The 18,029-nt window shown below is 38.8% G+C and overlaps 1 protein-coding gene across 3 annotated transcripts in view; it reads left to right on the top strand.

Annotated features, from left to right (window-relative positions):
• The window catches only part of Cdkal1 (CDK5 regulatory subunit associated protein 1 like 1), a 572,332-nt gene that overhangs the window by 161,145 nt on the left and 393,158 nt on the right, over positions 1 to 18,029 (top strand). For all 3 annotated transcript variants that reach the window (XM_055619051.1, XM_055619049.1, XM_055619050.1), the window contains 2 exons: positions 429 to 477; positions 13,219 to 13,339. In XM_055619051.1, coding sequence (XP_055475026.1) covers positions 429 to 477; positions 13,219 to 13,339 — 170 coding nt within the window. The remainder of the gene's footprint in view (positions 1 to 428; positions 478 to 13,218; positions 13,340 to 18,029) is intronic.

Genomic DNA, 18,029 nt, shown 5'->3' with positions numbered 1-18,029 from the left:
TATCTATCTATCTATCTATCTATCTATCTATCTATCTATCTATCTATCTATCTATGTATGTACCTACCTAGCTACCTATTCTCTGTTACCTATCTAATGTATGTATTTAATTAGGTAAATCAAGTAAAACCTACATAGATGGTTCTCTATCTACCTACCTATCTATTTACATAAAACTGCATGTATCTTATGTATATAATTTAAGTTAAGCCTTTACCAATGCTTATATCTTTATTTAATCTATTTTTGTGTGTGTGTATGTATGTATTGCTTAATTTAAATTTTATTTACATTTAAATATTACTTAATATGGAATATTAAATAAATCATGTAAAACTTATACCAGTATTCTTAGAAAATATACATTGACTCCAGCAGGCATGTGGATGCAGTTTCCTCTCTGACTTCTTTTCTGTCTCTCTTTCTAGGTTCAGCAGATAGATCGTGTGGTAGAAGTTGTAGAGGAAACAATAAAAGGTAATTGTGGATCAGAAGATGCAGTTTTGAACTAAAATTTTGGTATGATATTCAGTGAACATTTATTGAGCATTTTTATGAAGACGTTTATAGTAGGATAAAAATAATAAATTTTGTCCTTGGATTCACACTGACTAGGATATATGTGTGTGTGTATGTGTGTGTGTATGAGTGAATTTGCTCATAGTTTCTTAAGTTTTTTATTTTAAATTTTCTGTAAAACACTGAAAAAAAGAGCAATAAAGTCATGAAAAAACATGGAGGGACTTTTAGATTTGCATAGTAAAACAAGATAACCTTTAATCTTATTAAAATAATTTTAATATTTAAAAGCCACATACTATGGGATATACTGTGTGGCATCTAAAAGAGAGCAACTATAGAAGCAGTAAAGGAAGCAGTGGTTATTAGTAGTTAGACGTGTAGGTGACAGTTAAGTAAGCAGAACCCGGAAGGTATTTGGGGCAGTGATAGCTTTGGTGTGATATTGTGATGGTGAATGCGTGTCATTATGTAGCCACTCAAATCATCAAGCATTACTATTAGCTGTGAACCCAGATGGCTGTCAATGAACAAACCTGCTGAGACACTCTGTGTTGGGTGTTGGCAGTGGGTGCTGGAAGCACTCTGCTTTGCTCAGTTTAACTGTGGACCTAAAACTTCTCTGAAAAATAGAAGGTAATTAAAAAATGAATGGTATTCAACATTGAACTTCCCTGGAGTTGAGTAGAGGTACAGTTTCTGTAGGAAGAAGCCTCTCTTTTCCACGCCAGGTTGATGAAGGATGGCTTCTCAATGAAAAGTTTGGCTCAGTGCAGATTCACTGGAGATTCACTCTGCCTTCATCTCCCCCCCCCCCCCTCCCCAAGACAGGGTTTCTTTGTGTAGCGTTGGCTGTCCTGGACTCGCTTTGTAGGATGCTCTGTTTCTGTTTCTACTGCCCACATTTTATTTACAGAGCTCACGCCAAAGAAATAATGTGCACCCCACCTTCCGCCACACCACTGAGACATTTGTTAACTGCCTTTTGTCACATTACTTTTCTGATGCTTAATGTTCTTAGCTGCAGCTGGAGAGAATTTGAAAGTTTTTCTGTAGACTTCTGAGCTCTGTTGTTTTTATCTTAGTTTTCCAAACAGAACTGTGTAACTTCTGATTGCCTCTTTAGAGCTATTTTCCACATTCAACTGTGTCCATTCAGGCTGGCACTTATGTGCTATCTTATGTAGTTTCTTTGCTCATTGGTACCCAGAGGGACTCTTTTTCTCCAATGCCCAGGAGGCCCATCACTCTTTTGTCCATTAGAACCTTGGCTTTCTGGATCCCAGGAGGATCCCTGCTTTCTAGTGTCTAATAGAATCCTCAGTCTCTGAAGCACAGTGGGACACTCATTCTCTGGCATCTGATGATATCTGGTTAATTGGGGAGGTCACTCTCTCCTTCTATCATATGGGTTCTGGGAATTGAACGCGGGCTGTTGGATTTGGTGGCAGGTGTTTTTACCCAGTGAGTATCTTCCTCCATAAGTATTAATTTATACAGGTGTATGTGCATGTATTCATGTGCATTTTGTTGAGGGAGGGTACAAGTTATGAAACGTGATAATTGATCGTAAGGGAGGGAGGGAGGTAGAGAGAGAGAGAGACATCGAATGAGAGGAAGAGAGAGAGTATAACATGAATGCAGAAAGGGTCTATGGGTAAAAGCATGCTAGCTTTTTGGGGAAATAGGGTTTGGGGAGGATATGGAGGAGAATATATATGCTACGTATAAAACATAATGTCTGGTTATGTGGGAAGATGAGATGAGTTTCATTAATAATTGTGGAAAACTATGTGAAATCTGCTACTGTAAGCCAGTTTCCATTTGAATATCTACAGTGATTATGCTATCTATGTGGTATGCCTATCCATGGTATACCCATGACTGTTTCTAAGATTTATATTCAGATTGCTGTTTATCATATGATAAATATTGTAAAGTATCAGTCTCACAAAGAATTTGTATTATATGTAAACTTTACATTCTTTGCTATGAAAAGACTTACTTGTAAAATACATCACATTCTGACTCCATTACTAAAACATGTTCATGTAACATACATACTTCTAACTTTTGATGTTTGGAGACAGGGTTTCTCTATGTAGCTCTGGCTGTCCTGGACTCACTCTGTAGACTAGGCTGGGCTTGAACTCACAGATCCTCCTACCTCTGCCTCCTGAGTGCTGGGAGTTCTTTTTTTTTTTTTAATATATATATATATATTCTGCTTCTCCATGGATAGATAGACAGTTCAGTCCTTAAAAATGCTTGCTGTTTAAGCCTGGATGCCTAGGTGTTGATTCCCAGCACTCATCGGAAAAACCTGGCATGGTAGTATGTGCCAGTAAACCAAGCTCAGGGAAGGTGGATGGATATAGGTGGATCCCTGGGGCTTCCTGTCCTGCCAGCCTCGCTGAATCTGCATTGCAAGTTCAGGCCAGTGAGAGAGCCTATCTCAAAAACCAGGCGGATGGTACCTGAACAACTCCAAACTGTGCTTGCCCTTCAGTCTCCACATCATATTCTTGCCCCTGTGCATGTGTCATTGTACACTTTCTGCACCTGCATACACGAACGTGCAACACTTACATGTTCACGTGTACACGCATGCACGCACACACACCATACACAAAGTGGTTAGGTTGGATGATCAAACCTTGTTAAGGTTGCTGATAGAGATTGACCTTGTCATTCCTCACTGGGATCCTGACACCAAGAGCCACTGCTATGGTTGGGTGTAACTTAGGGTCCTAAGATGGAAAAGCAGCTGGGCTTCTCCTAGCTTGTTAACACATGTGCTTAGGTTTCCAGGATCCAGTGAAAGTCTTGCCATGCGTGCATCCTTTCCTTCCTGTCACTGCGCAGGAGTGACTTCATAGGTATTACCTTGAATCTATAATCCTTCAATTATTGACTATAATGCTTCAATTATTGAGCTAACAAATCACTCACAGAAGTGGTTTTCATCGTCCGTTTTTTACATAAATGGAAGATTATGTCCGTTGCAGTATATGAACTTTCCTTGCATTGTTAGGACTGCAGGCTTGGTGGGACTGCACTTGCATTAATTACTGCAGCAGCTTCAGTCAGTGCCTTGTCTAGCTCTTCGTAGCTTATCTTTCCCAGAGACAATAATTTGTTCATATTCTACAGGAAACCTGGTTGTGCTGAGTATGCACCAGGCAGTGGCAAGTCTGAAACCCTGCTCTCTGGTTCCAAAGCCCATATTCTTTTTGTTCTGTGAAGCTGCTTATAGTGAACAGGGGATATGAGGAGGAAAGGATCTGTTTGCTGCAGTCACCATGCTCTTCCCCATGGTTTAACTTTACTGTTCCCTTTTCTGATTCTCTTCAAATCCTTGTTGTATATTTTGCTTCTTTACATTTTTGCTTCCCTTTTCTTTTTGTTCTCTGCTTGTTTGCTTCTTTTTTTATTCATTGCCCAGAAATTAAAAATTTCTTTTCTTTTCTTTGATTTTGGCTAAGAATGAATCTTTTTCGTGCATGGAAGTTAGTAAAGATTTGTTTCATTTAAAAATTTTTTGAATAGAATCTTTTACTCTTCCTTTGATGTTGAAGTTTTTAAATTAGGAACTTAAGCTAAATAATTTCTTCATTGGAACTAGTGATGAAAACATCAGTAGAAGCAGCAAGAAATTAATAGTGACTTTCTGTAAGGAAATTTTTTTTGTATGTGCATGTTTAAAGGGTGACATGAGATTTTTCATAAAATATACCTTATATAGTTTTCATTGTCAGTTGTTAGGCCAGGAAAATTACTGCACATTTTCCTAAGGATGTAACCAACTTCCCAGTCCTAATTACATACTGGAGTCAGGGAAGAATTACTCCTGTAGCCACATGTATTTTAATGTAGAAACTTACAATTTTTAAAATTCATTATCATCACCCTGGCATGGTAGCATATGCCTTTAATCCCAGCACTTGGAGATAGAGGCAGGCGGATCTCTCTGAGTTTGAGTCGAACCTTGTCTACATAATAAATTCCAGGATAGCTAGGACTATTACATAGAGAGATCCTGTCTCATAAAAGGAAAAAAAAAAAGTTCATTATCATCATTACAGCTCTCAAAATTAAAAAATTGAGAAGACATTTGATTGATTGACTAAGTCTAACCAGTGCCTGACAGCTTTCATCATTCTTACTTCATAAATGCTACTTAGCAGTATTCTCATTTTGGAAGGTATGGCTTTTCACCATCCGGCTCCTCTACTTCCAGTCTTAATAAATCTTTTCGGTACAGTTTGGTTATGGTGATAAGATTTATACTTGATCGGTTTAAGGAAAACTAGCAATAAGCTGGAGTTCTAGCAGAGTGTATTATGAAATAGATGTGTCCTACTTACTCAGCTTCCCAGACAGCAGGGGGATGACCCTGATGGGTGTCCTCCTCTATTACTCTGCCTTATTTTCTGAGACAAGGCCTGTCACTGAGTCTGGAGCTGTGGGTGCTGGTCAGCAAGCCAGAGCCATCCTGCTGTCTCTTCCCTTATCCCAGGGCTGAGGTTAGAGCTTGAGCTCCCACCCCTGGCTTTTTATATGGGTGCTAGGGCTCCAGACTCAGACCCTCACACTCGTGCAGCAAATGCTTTTACCTCCTGAGCTGTCTCCACATGTGAGGTTAAGTCTTAAAAGTTAAATTTGTTTCCTCAGTTCCCAGAGTCATGTGTTGTGCTCCTGCCATTTTTTAGCAGTGAGCTCTGCTTCCATTTTTGGCTGGGGCAACTTTGACATGGTGGCTGTGAGTATGAGAACAGTAGTGTTTTATATTGTGACACACAGGGACAAAAGCACTTATCACTTTTTTGTTGCAAAGATCACGACTTTGCTCATCAACACACTTCCAACTCAGGAAAGCCTGTCCTAACATGGCAGGCTATGGTCTGAGAGGCTTCTCCTCAGGTCACCTACTCTTTCAGGACTGTTTTGGCTGTTGATGGTTTGGATGGACACTTGAGTTAGACTGTAGGTAACTGACTCCACAGACGTCTTTTTTCCCCTGTCATGAAAGGCATCTCTGCTTATAGAAGTCATAATTAAGACATAAGATTAAATGTACATTGTAATTTACTTGCAGAAGGTGTTTCTGTTAGAGTAAGAGTAAGAGGACATGTTTAGGTGTACTCATAGCAATCGTTGTTTAATCTAACTTGAATCATTGTGAGCTAAGCCTACAATAGTGTGCAATGGAGGCAGAGCATCCCTAAGAACTTCCTGTTCTAGCAATGCTTTGATTTCATTTTTTTTGAAGTTCTCTCCTGTGCAGATATCAGTTTCATACATTAATGTTAGAGGGCAAGTGTATTTTTCTGTGCAACATGACCTTTGCATAAAATAATCTTCAGATTTGCAGAGATTTAAACTGTGTTCTCTGATCTTATCATAGCGTTTTACTAGGTAAGATCTTATTTTAAAAAATTAATTACTTTAATTCATGTTAAGTAACATGTTTTTTATTGATTCTTTGAGAATCTTATATAAGCATGCAATGTGTTTTGTTCACATCTTTATCTATCCCCTCCAACTCTTCTCAGTTTTTTATTTTATTTTAACTATCTGCTGAGTCTAATAGGGCTGCCTATATACTCATAAACATGGGACTACCCAGTGCAGCATGGTCAACTTACCCAGAGCATATCTCTAAAGAAAACTGACTCCCCTTCCCCTAGCAGCCATTCACTGTCAATAGCTTCTTGGCTAGGCACTAGTGGTTCATGTGCCCCTGCTATCCAAGCTGGAATGTTGACCGGATTGTTCTTGTAAGGTCTTGTGCAGGCAGCCACAGCTGCTGAGTTCTTCAGCCCAGTTGTGTCATTTATCTTTGACCACTTGTTCTTAAGTCATTTTACCTTGTCTTCCTTGATGTTTTCTCAGCTTTGCGTGGAGAAGCTATAATATAGACATATTCTGTATGACTAAACAGTCCACAGACACTTGTTCTCTGCACTTTGATCAGTTGTTTGTCTTTGTATAAACTGTCACTCACTGTATGAAGATCCTTCTCTGATTAGCCTTGAAAGCTGTAGTAATTTGTGGATGGAGATATATCTGTTTTGAGGGCAGTTTGATATTATTTGCAGTCATAAAATATAGTGATAGTTTTATCCCCAGTGCCTGTGAACTCTCAAGCCATGAATTTTTGGCCAGATGTACTAGGCATGAGCTTTCTCCTTTGAAGTAATCATTAAATCCAATCAGAACGTGGTTGGTTATTCCGATAAGATTTGTGCCACTATTACACCATAACTTGCTATGCCAGTCATTATTGTAGGTTGCAGGTTTACCACTGTATAAAACTGTTGCTGCCACTTCTTCCCCAGCATCCTGAATAGCATCTTCTGGTATTATGAAAGCTATTCATCAGGGAGAAAGCTTTGAGATCAGTACTACCTTGATTTTTCTAAATCCTATGACCAAATTATATGGGGTGTTAACAACAAGTTCTGAGTGGCAGCCAAGAGTCTTGGAGTCTTTGTATTTTCTTATGGTCTAGAAACTACTGTGCTGAGAGGCACCACTACTTTCACAGGCTCTCTTCCTTAATGTTGGCTTATGCTTTGTGTTCTTTCATTTCAGTATATTAAAAAAGGATATTTTTACTTACATGCATGTGTGTGTCAGTGTTTGAATATATGCATGATGCCCCAGGAAGTCAGAGGCTTTGGATCCATTTGGAGCTGGAGTTAGAAGCACTTGTGAGTTGCCTGATGTTTGTTCTGGGAACCAGATCTGTCACATGGTAAACACTCATAACTGCTGAGCCTTCACTCCAGCCCCTTCTTAATTTTTCTTAAGTGTTGTTATTCTGGTTACCATTACGTTCTTTCAACTTGAGAAACACGCTGTCTTGTTCTAGTGGCTAAATAGAACTTGAGTTGTCAAACCAGTTTTAATAATACATAAGTCTTTTCCAGCCTCAACTTGTGAGGAAGCCGCTGCTTCTGTTGAACTCATTTTATTTTTCATTTCTCAAGATGAAAATATTTGAAGGGAGGGTTGTGCTTTTGTTGTGGATATCTGAAAATGCCCCTTCTCATCAAAAGTGCTGCATAGGATGAATTACTTTGATGCAATAGAGAACAATTTTGCCTAGTTTCTGCCCTCTGTCCCCGTATCACACTGGGTTGCTTTTTGCAGAGGCTGACCCAGAGCTTAATAGGTCTGCGTTTGTGCAATGTCAGCAGCCAGCAATAGGTCAAGGCATCATGTCAGGAGTCTTTGTTGGTGGTGGTAAGCAGGGTGGTCACATAGCAAGGAAACAGTAGCCTGGCCTCTAAAAGTAGGTGAGTTGAGTGACATCTTGAAGTAAAGTCTGGCTGTTGGCTGTCTTACAAAACCTTTAGAAAAAAAGAAAGGAAAGACAGAAGTACACAAAATGAGTCCCAGTTGCCAGATTATTGATGTTTTTTACAACATCTTCAAGCTAACGTGAGAGAATGAGAAGAGATTGGTGTGTAGTATCACAACTTAGTTAATAAATACATACTTTGTAGATTATCATGTTTCTAACATTCTTTTACTGTGTTTGTTGGCTTGTGAGTGACTGTGCTGACTGGCTTCCTGATGAGCCACTGGGAGGGTTTTCCCCCTTTTATAAAAGCCTTTAGAACTGTGGGGTTTAGGCAGATCTTGCTCTAGATCCACAGACAACACTGAGCATTGATGCAGCATGGATAGTGGCTGTTGTTTGGAAATGTTGTATATCAGTGAATCATAAGCAGCTTTCTTTTGGGTTCACTGATAGGTAATAATAAAACAGTTTCATGAAATGTTTCCGTGGATTAGTTCCTATGTAAAAGCCATCATAGAATCAGGGTTTGAAGTTGGTTTGTAAATAGCTGTTGAAAGCTTTTAGGGCTTATAATTGAATTTAGTTTTTACAGTGTTGAGTTTTAAGTGATATATAAAAGTGTTTATTAAAATGGCTAACAATCTGTAATAATCTATAAAACTATATCTAATCATTATATAGAGAACTGAAGTGGGTTTATTTTTAAAATGGAAAGAAGACTGCAGAAGTTCACTGCATTCGTGGAGTTCACTGCGCGTTCGTGGGTTCCACACTTCTCTGCATGTCCATGTTTTCATCTTGTTCTGTCTTCATCAGTTTCTGTTCAGTGAGAGTATTAGGATTCAGCCTTGTCATGTTGAGCATCATTCTTTCCATCTTTCTCTTTCATTTCTTTAACATAGACCTGGTGTAAAACTGCTTATTTAACTTTCTGTTTCTGTTAACCTCTATTGTCTTGGCTTTTTTTCGTCCTTCATTCTTACCAGAAAATTGATAAAATAAAGGACAACCTGTCCCCATTCTTTTTTTTTTTTTTTTTTTTTTTTTTATGCCTTTGCTTGCCTGGCAGTATGGGTGGAATTCACTTTTTGAGACCGAGCCTTATGAAATTGCCCAGGCGAGCCTTGGATCCTTCTGTTACAGCCTCCTGGGTATCTAGGATTGCTTTCTCATACCACCAGGCTACACTAGCCGTCATTCATTCATCAGCCATTAGTTGCTGACAAGAAGTGGTGAAGCCAAGATGCAGCCTGTGAATGTTTAACTGTTGTCTTTGCTTCACGGTCCTTTTGTAAGTCTTACATATTTATTTTCATGGTAAGTTTGCTTCATTTCCTCGCTCCATTTCCACTCCCTCAGTATGTTTTTCTGGTCCCTGTTTCTTCTTAAAGCCATACCTTGTTTATGGCCTCTCCTTCATGTTATTCTTTATTTTTTTAAAATCTTGGTTTGCTTCAGAAGGCAAAAATATTGATAGCTGCCCATGAAACGGGAAATAATTTGTAACATGTGTATTCTGACTTTTTGGTCTGTAGATTTTATGAATATTTTGAAATAATTTCCTTTGAAACAGGACATTAAAGAGAGAATGAGTTTTATTATGTTAATCCATTTTTAAGGAAATCATGTTGTTTCCTTCCTTTCTTTGTCTGTATATAACAAACAACTTTAATGCTTTCTATTTTGTCTTTGGTGCACTAAATACCAACTAGCATATTGTTAGATATGACACTTTTTAATGAGTCATTGGATTAGAAAATAACTCTTTTTGTCATTGCATATAGATATGCTTCTATTTACATATAGATAGTGAAGATGAATAATTTATTGAATGTTATTAGAGCAGGCTGCATATTGGAGATTACCAGCAAGGCATGAGGAAATCAGCCTGGAGCTCACATGAAAAAGTACTCTCCTTTTGCACAGTCATTCTTGACCTCCTCAGAGAACTGTGTGTTTCCCGCCAATCTCCTTCATCTCTTCATTAGCTGGACCTTGATTGAGGAGTTCATCTTATCTTGAAAATCTGTAGGATTTGGTTAGCCAAATCATAGTTAGACTTTGGCTATACTTAACTGTTACAACAGACATTGTCAGCCTAGAATCCTGTTCTAGTGGTTAGTGCAGCAACGGCTCTGACTGATGGTTTCCTTGTTTCTGGTTTTGAACAGTTGTGTCTTCAGATGTTTAAACAGTGCATCTTTGTGAAATGAAGGTGTGGAAACATGTGTAACATCATTTATATGTTTCTCTTATTGTAAGAGAATGCTTCAAAAAAGTTGCATTTGATTTGCTTTTTGAATGATTATGTGTTTTGATCCATAGAATATGCCCATAAAACAATGGCAAAGCTGGACAAAGGTCCACAGCAAGTATGCCTTACTGAGGAAATTTACCAAAAGCATTCAACCATAAGTTGAAAAGGTATCATTTGTGAATATTACTGATACATGGCTAAGAATAGTTGTATGCTGTATTTGTGCTTGGGCTGCTCCCATTTCCCTTCTTGACATCATGGACAGGAACATTCTTACTTAGAAAAAGCATGTGTAACCTGGTGTCTTTGTTGCCGTTACAGAGATGACTCGGTTGATAACTGTTAGTTATGGTGGAGATCTTGATGACCAGTGAGAGAGCTGTGTGGTTCTGTTGCATTGAAGCTACTGGTCAGTTTGATGTAAGCAAGGTACACCAGCTAGTGCACTAGCCCTGGCTCCAACAGAGAATTTCAGTTAGTGAGACAGTGATACAAACCTAGAGAAATCCCCCAGACTCTTCACATTACCTGGCGGGTGTGCACACACATGGAAGAGATGGGAATGGCCTAGCCTACCCACTCTTCTCTGCCTGTTTGCACAGTAAGAGAAGGCCAGAGTGGACTTGTAAGAGCCCAGGTTAAAGTAGGGCTCACTTGAAAATGGCCCATACTCTTCTTTCTTCAGTCTATGCATAGACGTATCAGTAGATGCTAGGACTATTATTTGCTCATGTTATTTTGAGCAAATGTGTTGTCAATATCTGACTAGTAGGAAATTGTGCCTATACGAAGTTAACCCCTATAAAGCCGTGCTTAAAAGAAAAAACAAAACAAGCATCCCTGAAGGAGGAGGAGGAGGAGATATATTGAGAGCTATTTATTGGAGAGAGGGTAAGTTTTATAGATTTAGTTTGGAAAGCCACTACATTTAAAAAAATGGGGAATCTAAGTTTATATGTACTATAATGACGTATCTAAAATGTCTGTTTTTTTCACAATATATGATTATAGGAGCCAAGAGACTAGGAATAATCCAAATCTCCCGCAAAATTTTTAATATTAATTGTCCTTAATTTTGATGAAAAATGTGGGATTTAGAAGGCAAGAATTTCAAAAATCCAAGTAAAGCCATGTTATGAAAAATAAAGTAAAAAATGACAATGACTTGAACTCATATTAGAGAGTAAAAATTTAAAAACAGAAAGGTTTTGTCTGCAGACAAAAATGAGCAGTATCTGAGTGAGGTGCTCATTGGAATGACTCAATTCCAGATTTTTTATGGCAGGAGAGAAAAATCAGTAAGTTTTACAGTGGATTTGGAGGAGTCATCCCATCCAAGAACCAGAAGTAAAATGAACAACACTGTGAATGTTTATCCATAGTTGTTGACTAAATAAAGGGTATTTAGCTAGTAAAGCTCTGTTGGTTCTCTGTGCTGGGAGGCTTTGCGCCATCCCTATTCTGCTGAAAGGGAAGCCCATTGATTGAAAAAGCTACAATAGTCATGTTCATTTGTGAAGATGCTTTCAGAAGAGACTGGCACGTGACATGAGGGATTGAGTCATATCATTCACTGGGTATGGGTGGGTATCTTCTGGTTAGCTGGAAACCTGAATTAAATAAGAAAGCTAAAGAAATGTTAGTGTCTGACTGTCTGTTTCTAAGATCTGAGACTTCCTTATCTCTAGTTCTTGGACATTGCAAGTCTAAATTTATTGACCTTTAATTTCTAGCACTCCTATCATCTGCCTACTGGGCTCTTGGCATTTGATTTTAGCCTGGAAGTTATACCATCAGTTTCTTGGTTCTGAAGGCTTTTGCTGTGGACTGAGCTTTCCATGGTGTTGTTCAGCCTCTATAATGAAGTGATCCAGGTTTTTTTTTTTTTTTTAAATAAATCATATTTTACCTCATATATCTATCAGTTCTGTGTCTCTGAAGAGCTTTAAGCACCTTTTGGGCACATATCTGCCATACAGTAACAAATGTATTATGGGAGTTGCAAAAGAATAAATAGAAAAAAATGACAAAAATTTGAAAAAAAATTCCTAGATGAACATCATTTTATGAGTTCAAAGAGCTCTTAGTCCTATAAAGGCTGCTACAGAAATCCACACCTGTACCCCAACAAACTAATGAAAAGCAAAGTGAAGTCTGGGAAGCATAAGGGAAGAAGTGGCTTGTTACGTTTTTTGGAACAGCGGGTTAATAGTTGACATCCGATCATGAACAGTAGCACCACAGACAAACTGATATCCAGCACACAGAAACAGCATCAGTTTTATATCCAGCACAACTATCCTCTACAAATGAGATATGCAAGTTCTTTCTCTGTGATTTCTGTATGTCTGAAATTACTTCAAAGTTTTTAATACACATTTTTAATGTGTCTTAGAAATAATTTGGTTGCATTTTCTACAAGTAAACTTGAAATGTTTTGTTTGAAAATACCTAGTCTTAAGATCTACAAAGATACACATCTCTCTCTTTCTCTCTAGTATATACTATGTTTATGTATGTATATATAGATACACACATACAAACATATATGTATATGTATGTATATATACACATACAAATATATATATATATATATATATATATATATATATATATGCACTACATACCCTATACTACACTATGACATGTAAGTGTGTGTGAGGCTGGAGGGAAAGAGGAGGGTAGGAGCAGGTGACTGTAGAAAATATCAGCATAGGTAGGTGTTCAGTGCTGTTCTCACCAAGTGTTAGTTACTATCCATATGTCTTAATGCTGTCAGAAAACACTGGTGGGCCTAATGCCCATTTAAGCTCTTTCTGTTGCCTTATGGTGTCTGGTCAGAGTAGATTGTGTTCACCTTTGTGAGCTTATTTTAAGGAGCTTTTCTCAAGTGTGCTGTGTGAATGTGCATGTGCTGTGAGCAGAGCATTGGGAAGTATGGTCAGTCTTTGAACATAGTAGCTTCTTTTTTCCCTGTATTTTTTATGTTCAAATGATCACATCTTCTCTAAGGTGGTTTTTCTCCTATAAGAGAAAAATATGGAATACAATCATGAACATATTTTTTAAAACAGTAAACTACAGTGTATTTGCAGGGCATGCTAACTTATGTCTTGTGCTTGATTTGAAGGTCATTCAGTGAGGCTTCTGGGCCAGAAGAAAGACAATGGGAAGCGCTTGGGGGGAGCAAGGCTGGATTTGCCGAAGATCAGGAAGAATCCTCTGATAGAAATCATTTCAATCAACACGGGGTGAGTGTCTCTCAGAGCTGCGCATGACATAATGGACTCCATACAGTTCAGCCTGTATGTCCTTGGACATATGCCACCAAAAGGCAGTTGAATATTTTCTTGGGGAAGGAAGATCACAGAAAGCACTAAAGCTCTTGAGTATAGTTTCCTCTAAGATGTGTTCAAAGTGCATGCATGTTTGAGGCAGGATTTTATATTTTTGATATCATTTTTCTCATTTTGGGCAATAAACATTTCATTTTGCAGATATACTCTTGGATAAAAAAATCTTGTAAAAATCTACAATAAAACAATCTCAAGGCTCCCATTTGTAATCCTAGAGTATAGTCTAGAGTTTAAAATCTGTCTGTGTTATATAGTGAGCCCCAGGCCAGTGTGAGAGAGACCCAGTCTCAACCCTTCACCGCCCTTCTCCAAATAAAAACAAAACAAAAATGTTGGAACAGTCTCAGAAAAGGCTAGTAATACAGTGTGTATCACTGCTTTTACCATAAGATTCTGGTAGAGGCTGCTACAAATACTAACCATGTTTGATCATTTGTTACTGGAATATGTATTTTAAAACATTCTTCTTTTTTTTAAAGATTTATTTATTTAATGTATATTAGTGCTCTATCTGCATATACACCTGCATGCCAGAAGAGGGCATTGGATTCCAGTATAGATGGTTGTGAGCTACCATGTGGTTGCTGGGAATTGAACTCAGGACCTCTGAAAGAGCAGATAGTGCTCTTACACGCTGAGCCATCTCTCCAGCCCCTAAAACTTTCTTCTTAAAACAACCCGGGAGTGAATAGTAAGTGCTCCTTCAGTTACCACTGCTTGGTCTGAGGCCCTCTCAAGCCACAGCCCATTTTTCTCCTTACTCATGCTTTGTTCACACTTCTCGGGCTTCCTTTCCTTAGTTAGGTTTCACAGGCAAAGTGTTAATTTTCCTCAGGTTTCAGGAGGACTTAGATTCCTGAACTCTAACAGTCGTTTAACACCCCGGAGCCTGGCCATGAGCTAACTTTTTTCCTTCCATTCCCATTGCAATGCAGGCACATACTTGAGACACTGTTGTCCACTTCGGCACCAGCCAACTTCTTAGTCTTCCCTGAGTCTGGCTTGCCATTGGGTTTGCATTAACATCCCTCTGGGATGGCATTTAACCAATTGGGGAATCTTTTATGGAACAAACTTTTGGCTTTCAGCATTGATGGTACAGAAAGAAGCCTGGGCAGAAACTCAGAACCCAGAGTAAAGCAGTGGTGGCTGCCTGAACCCATTATCTCCACAAGGCTGTTTGCAGCTTCCTTCATTTCAGCTATTCTTTACTTTTCCCTCAGACACCAGAATGCTGCTGCTTCCCCTTCCTCCCCTTCTTCCTCCTGCTCGTGTGTATGTGTATGTGTGTGTATGTCCTGAGAAAAATCTTGAGGTCCTGTTCCTCAGGAGCTATCCACCTTGTATTTTGAGACATGGTTTCTCATTTTGCCAAGTAGACAGGGATCTGCCAGCCCATCTCTGCCTCCGAAAGCTTGAATTACAAGCACACAACACGGTGCCTGGAATTTTTATGTGTATTCTGGAGATCAGACTAAGATCTTTGTTTTGCAAGGCTGGAACTTCACCAACTGAGCTATCTCCCCACCCTCTCAATAAGTGTTAGTTAATTAATGTGTGTGTGTGTGTGTGTGTGTGTTTGTAGGTCAGAGTTCAAAGCCAGGTATTTGCCTCAGTTGCTCGCTGCCTTATTCTTTGAGATAGACTGGGAACCTGGGCCCAGCAGTTCAGTTCTACTGACTGGTTGGGCAGAAAGCTCAGACATTTTCTGTCTGTAATATGTCAGTGCTGGGATCACAGGCCTGTGCTCCTGATTTTTATGTGGATACTGGACATCAGACATGGATAATCACATTTGCATGGCAAACACTCTAGGAAGCCATCTCCCTAGCCCCTGAATGTTTTATTTTAAAGTTATTGCAATTTTGACATATTGATTATTCTAAAATTGTTAATTATTTTGTATTAAAATTTTGTTTTATTTAACAAAAGGAGTATTATGTTAATTTTTTTCTGATGTGTGATCTGAATTTTACTCCTATGGATTTAGTTCTTTGATGGGACTGGAATAAATGCTGAAGTTCTGTCAGAGTTTGTTGTAACTTTTACAGTCTTGTTCCTCATATCAGAGTATAGAATTGACCCTTGGAAGTCAAAAGCAAGTATATTTTTGATGCCACATCAATTTGTATTATCTAAAATCGCAATATGACTCTGAGATGTGACTAGTCATCACTTTGCTGAATCTGCTGGAGCCTTATCACTTCTCTCACACGAAGCAGCCCCACGTGTGTCATTCCACAGTATCAACTTGTAACATCTTGCTTGGATTTCATTTTTTAACCCTATTGCCAGTGTAGCAAATGGATTTAAAAAAAAAAAAAACTTTCTTGAAACTACTTTTAAATAGTTATGCTTATAATAATTATTCTCCTTATCAAATCCCTAAGACGTCAGTGTTTTGAGGCAAATTAAATGTGGTATTTAACCAGTCATATACATGATTCATTTTAGGGAGAGAGCCCTATTTGGAGAATGTTTAACATTATGCCAGCTCACCATTTGGATATGTACATTTGTTTTTCTGCTAATGTTAACTTAAAAATGTCAAAGCAGGGCTTGCGTTACTGCTCAGCGGTTAAGAGCCCCCACTGCTGCTGCAGAGAACTCGACTTTCCTTTCTATGAGTGCTTCACAAACTCATTTAGATGAGCTCTGTAGTGCCTGAACCTCCATTTCCCGAGCGCACCTACACCTATTTGTACACAGATGTCCATATAAATACATCATTTAAAATGTATGTATAAAAGGAGTGCATTAGTTGCTTTTAGCCAAGGAACATGTTGATACCTCAGATCACGTTTAGTTTTTGATAAGTACGGGGATTATTACATTGATAATATGTAGGTACAATGGCTTTTGCGCAGGATTTTTAATATTATCATATAGGATGATATAGGAAGAACCTTTTATCTAAAATATTTTTCGTATTTCTCTTGTAAGTTTTTCATCAGGTGTTTGTTTTTATTTGTTGTATTAAATATGTGAATATTAACCTACTAGGGAGAAAAAAGTTTCTCTGACCAAAGTAGAGAGTAGCCCAGGTCAGTGGCCACAAAGACATATGTAGAAAGCAATTTTGACGATATTGCCATTTAGCAGGATTTTAATAGCCTTCTTTATCCCAGGGCTTATGACCTCCCCAGCAGTGAGCTTTTGACCAGGATTTCAGTGTCAAGCATGAGATGACTTCCTTTGTTGAGCTCCATCAGAATGCAGTTAGCTACCCCGTAAGAGTCGTGTCACAGGTGCACCAGCCGTGCAGTCTTGTCTGGTAGTTGATGTTGTTGCAGGTGGAGCCCAGCTCCCCAGCTCTGAGGAGTACCCTTTTTTCCCTCAAGCAGCCTGCGGAGTACCCTCTGGCACTATGAGAGACTAGCTTGCTCTTCAGTTTGAGTTAGATTTCTCTCTGACTTGCAGCCAAAGTGTTTAGCAATGTTGTTATTAACAGTGGCATTTTTTGTGGCTGTGGCGGGCACAAAGGGCAATGGCAACTGGCTGTGTTGTTTTGGAGATTGCTGGGGTTGCCTAGCCAGTAACTCATAGGGATATGCCTATGTCTGGCCCTGTGATTTTCATTAAATAACCTAATTCATCCATGCAGGGTAGTTCTGTTTGAATGCCTTTTTTTTTTTTTTTTTAACATATTCTTGCTTTTTGAGGTGAACTATTTACGATTAGCAGCCACTTATCTCCTATGGCTAGTATTTTGTAGACTGTCTTCCATGTGTCAGAGTTTCTGCATAGAGTAAATAAATATAAACAGGTCCATTATTGTCTGGTAGGGTGATAAGATAGTACCATGGGCATCGTCCCTAAAATGCAGTGAGAGTAAAGCTAATAATAATTACTAATGCATATTCAGTGTTCCTCTCGTATGCTAGATGGTTCTATGAAGTGTGCATTCTTTCCATCATCTAATTTTCACAATAGCCTTAAGCTATTTTTTTTTTTTTTTGGTATAGATAACAAAGCTAAGAAAATTAGGTCAATTAACTTCATAGAGTTGTCTGCATAGGATGGGACTGGGTGAAGGCTTGCCCTTAGCTCTCCCCAGATGCATTTGTGGGTTTAGAGAAATAAGTTTTCATGTCTAGTGTCAGCTGAGATATCTTTATCAGACTAGAATAATGAGAAGGGTCTGGGGAGAGTGATTTTGGACAACTGCATACAGAGATGCACTTGGTTTCACTTGCTGAGCACAGACCTTGTTGCCTAAGCCTTGAGAACAACTATTTTCTTATGCTTGTGGAGTTGAGAAGTCAAACAGGCCTTCCTACGTGAGGCAGCGCTGGCAGGGCAGTTCTGGAGCCTTCCAGGCCTTGGCCATCATGCCTTTTCAGCCTCTGGAGACCGTCCCTGTTCCTTATGCTTGTGGTTCTCTTAACAACATTCACTTCTCTGTGTCTGTCTTCTCTTGTTTTCTTGCCTTTCAACTCTTTTTGCTTTTAAGTGGTTACTCTTGGCCCACCAGGATACTCTAGGACAGTTTGTATTTTAATGTCAGTTCATTGTCAAGTTTCATTTCACTACAATTTAAAGCCCATCTTGCCTTGCAGTGTTGTCAGGGTTAGCATGCACATGC

The sequence above is a fragment of the Psammomys obesus genome, unplaced genomic scaffold (genome assembly GCF_907164565.1).
Source record: "Psammomys obesus unplaced genomic scaffold, mPsaObe1.curated_primary_1811, whole genome shotgun sequence".
Lineage (NCBI taxonomy): Eukaryota > Metazoa > Chordata > Mammalia > Rodentia > Muridae > Psammomys > Psammomys obesus.
Note: the sequence above shows the minus strand (reverse complement) of the source record. Positions and strands in the feature narration are given on the sequence as shown.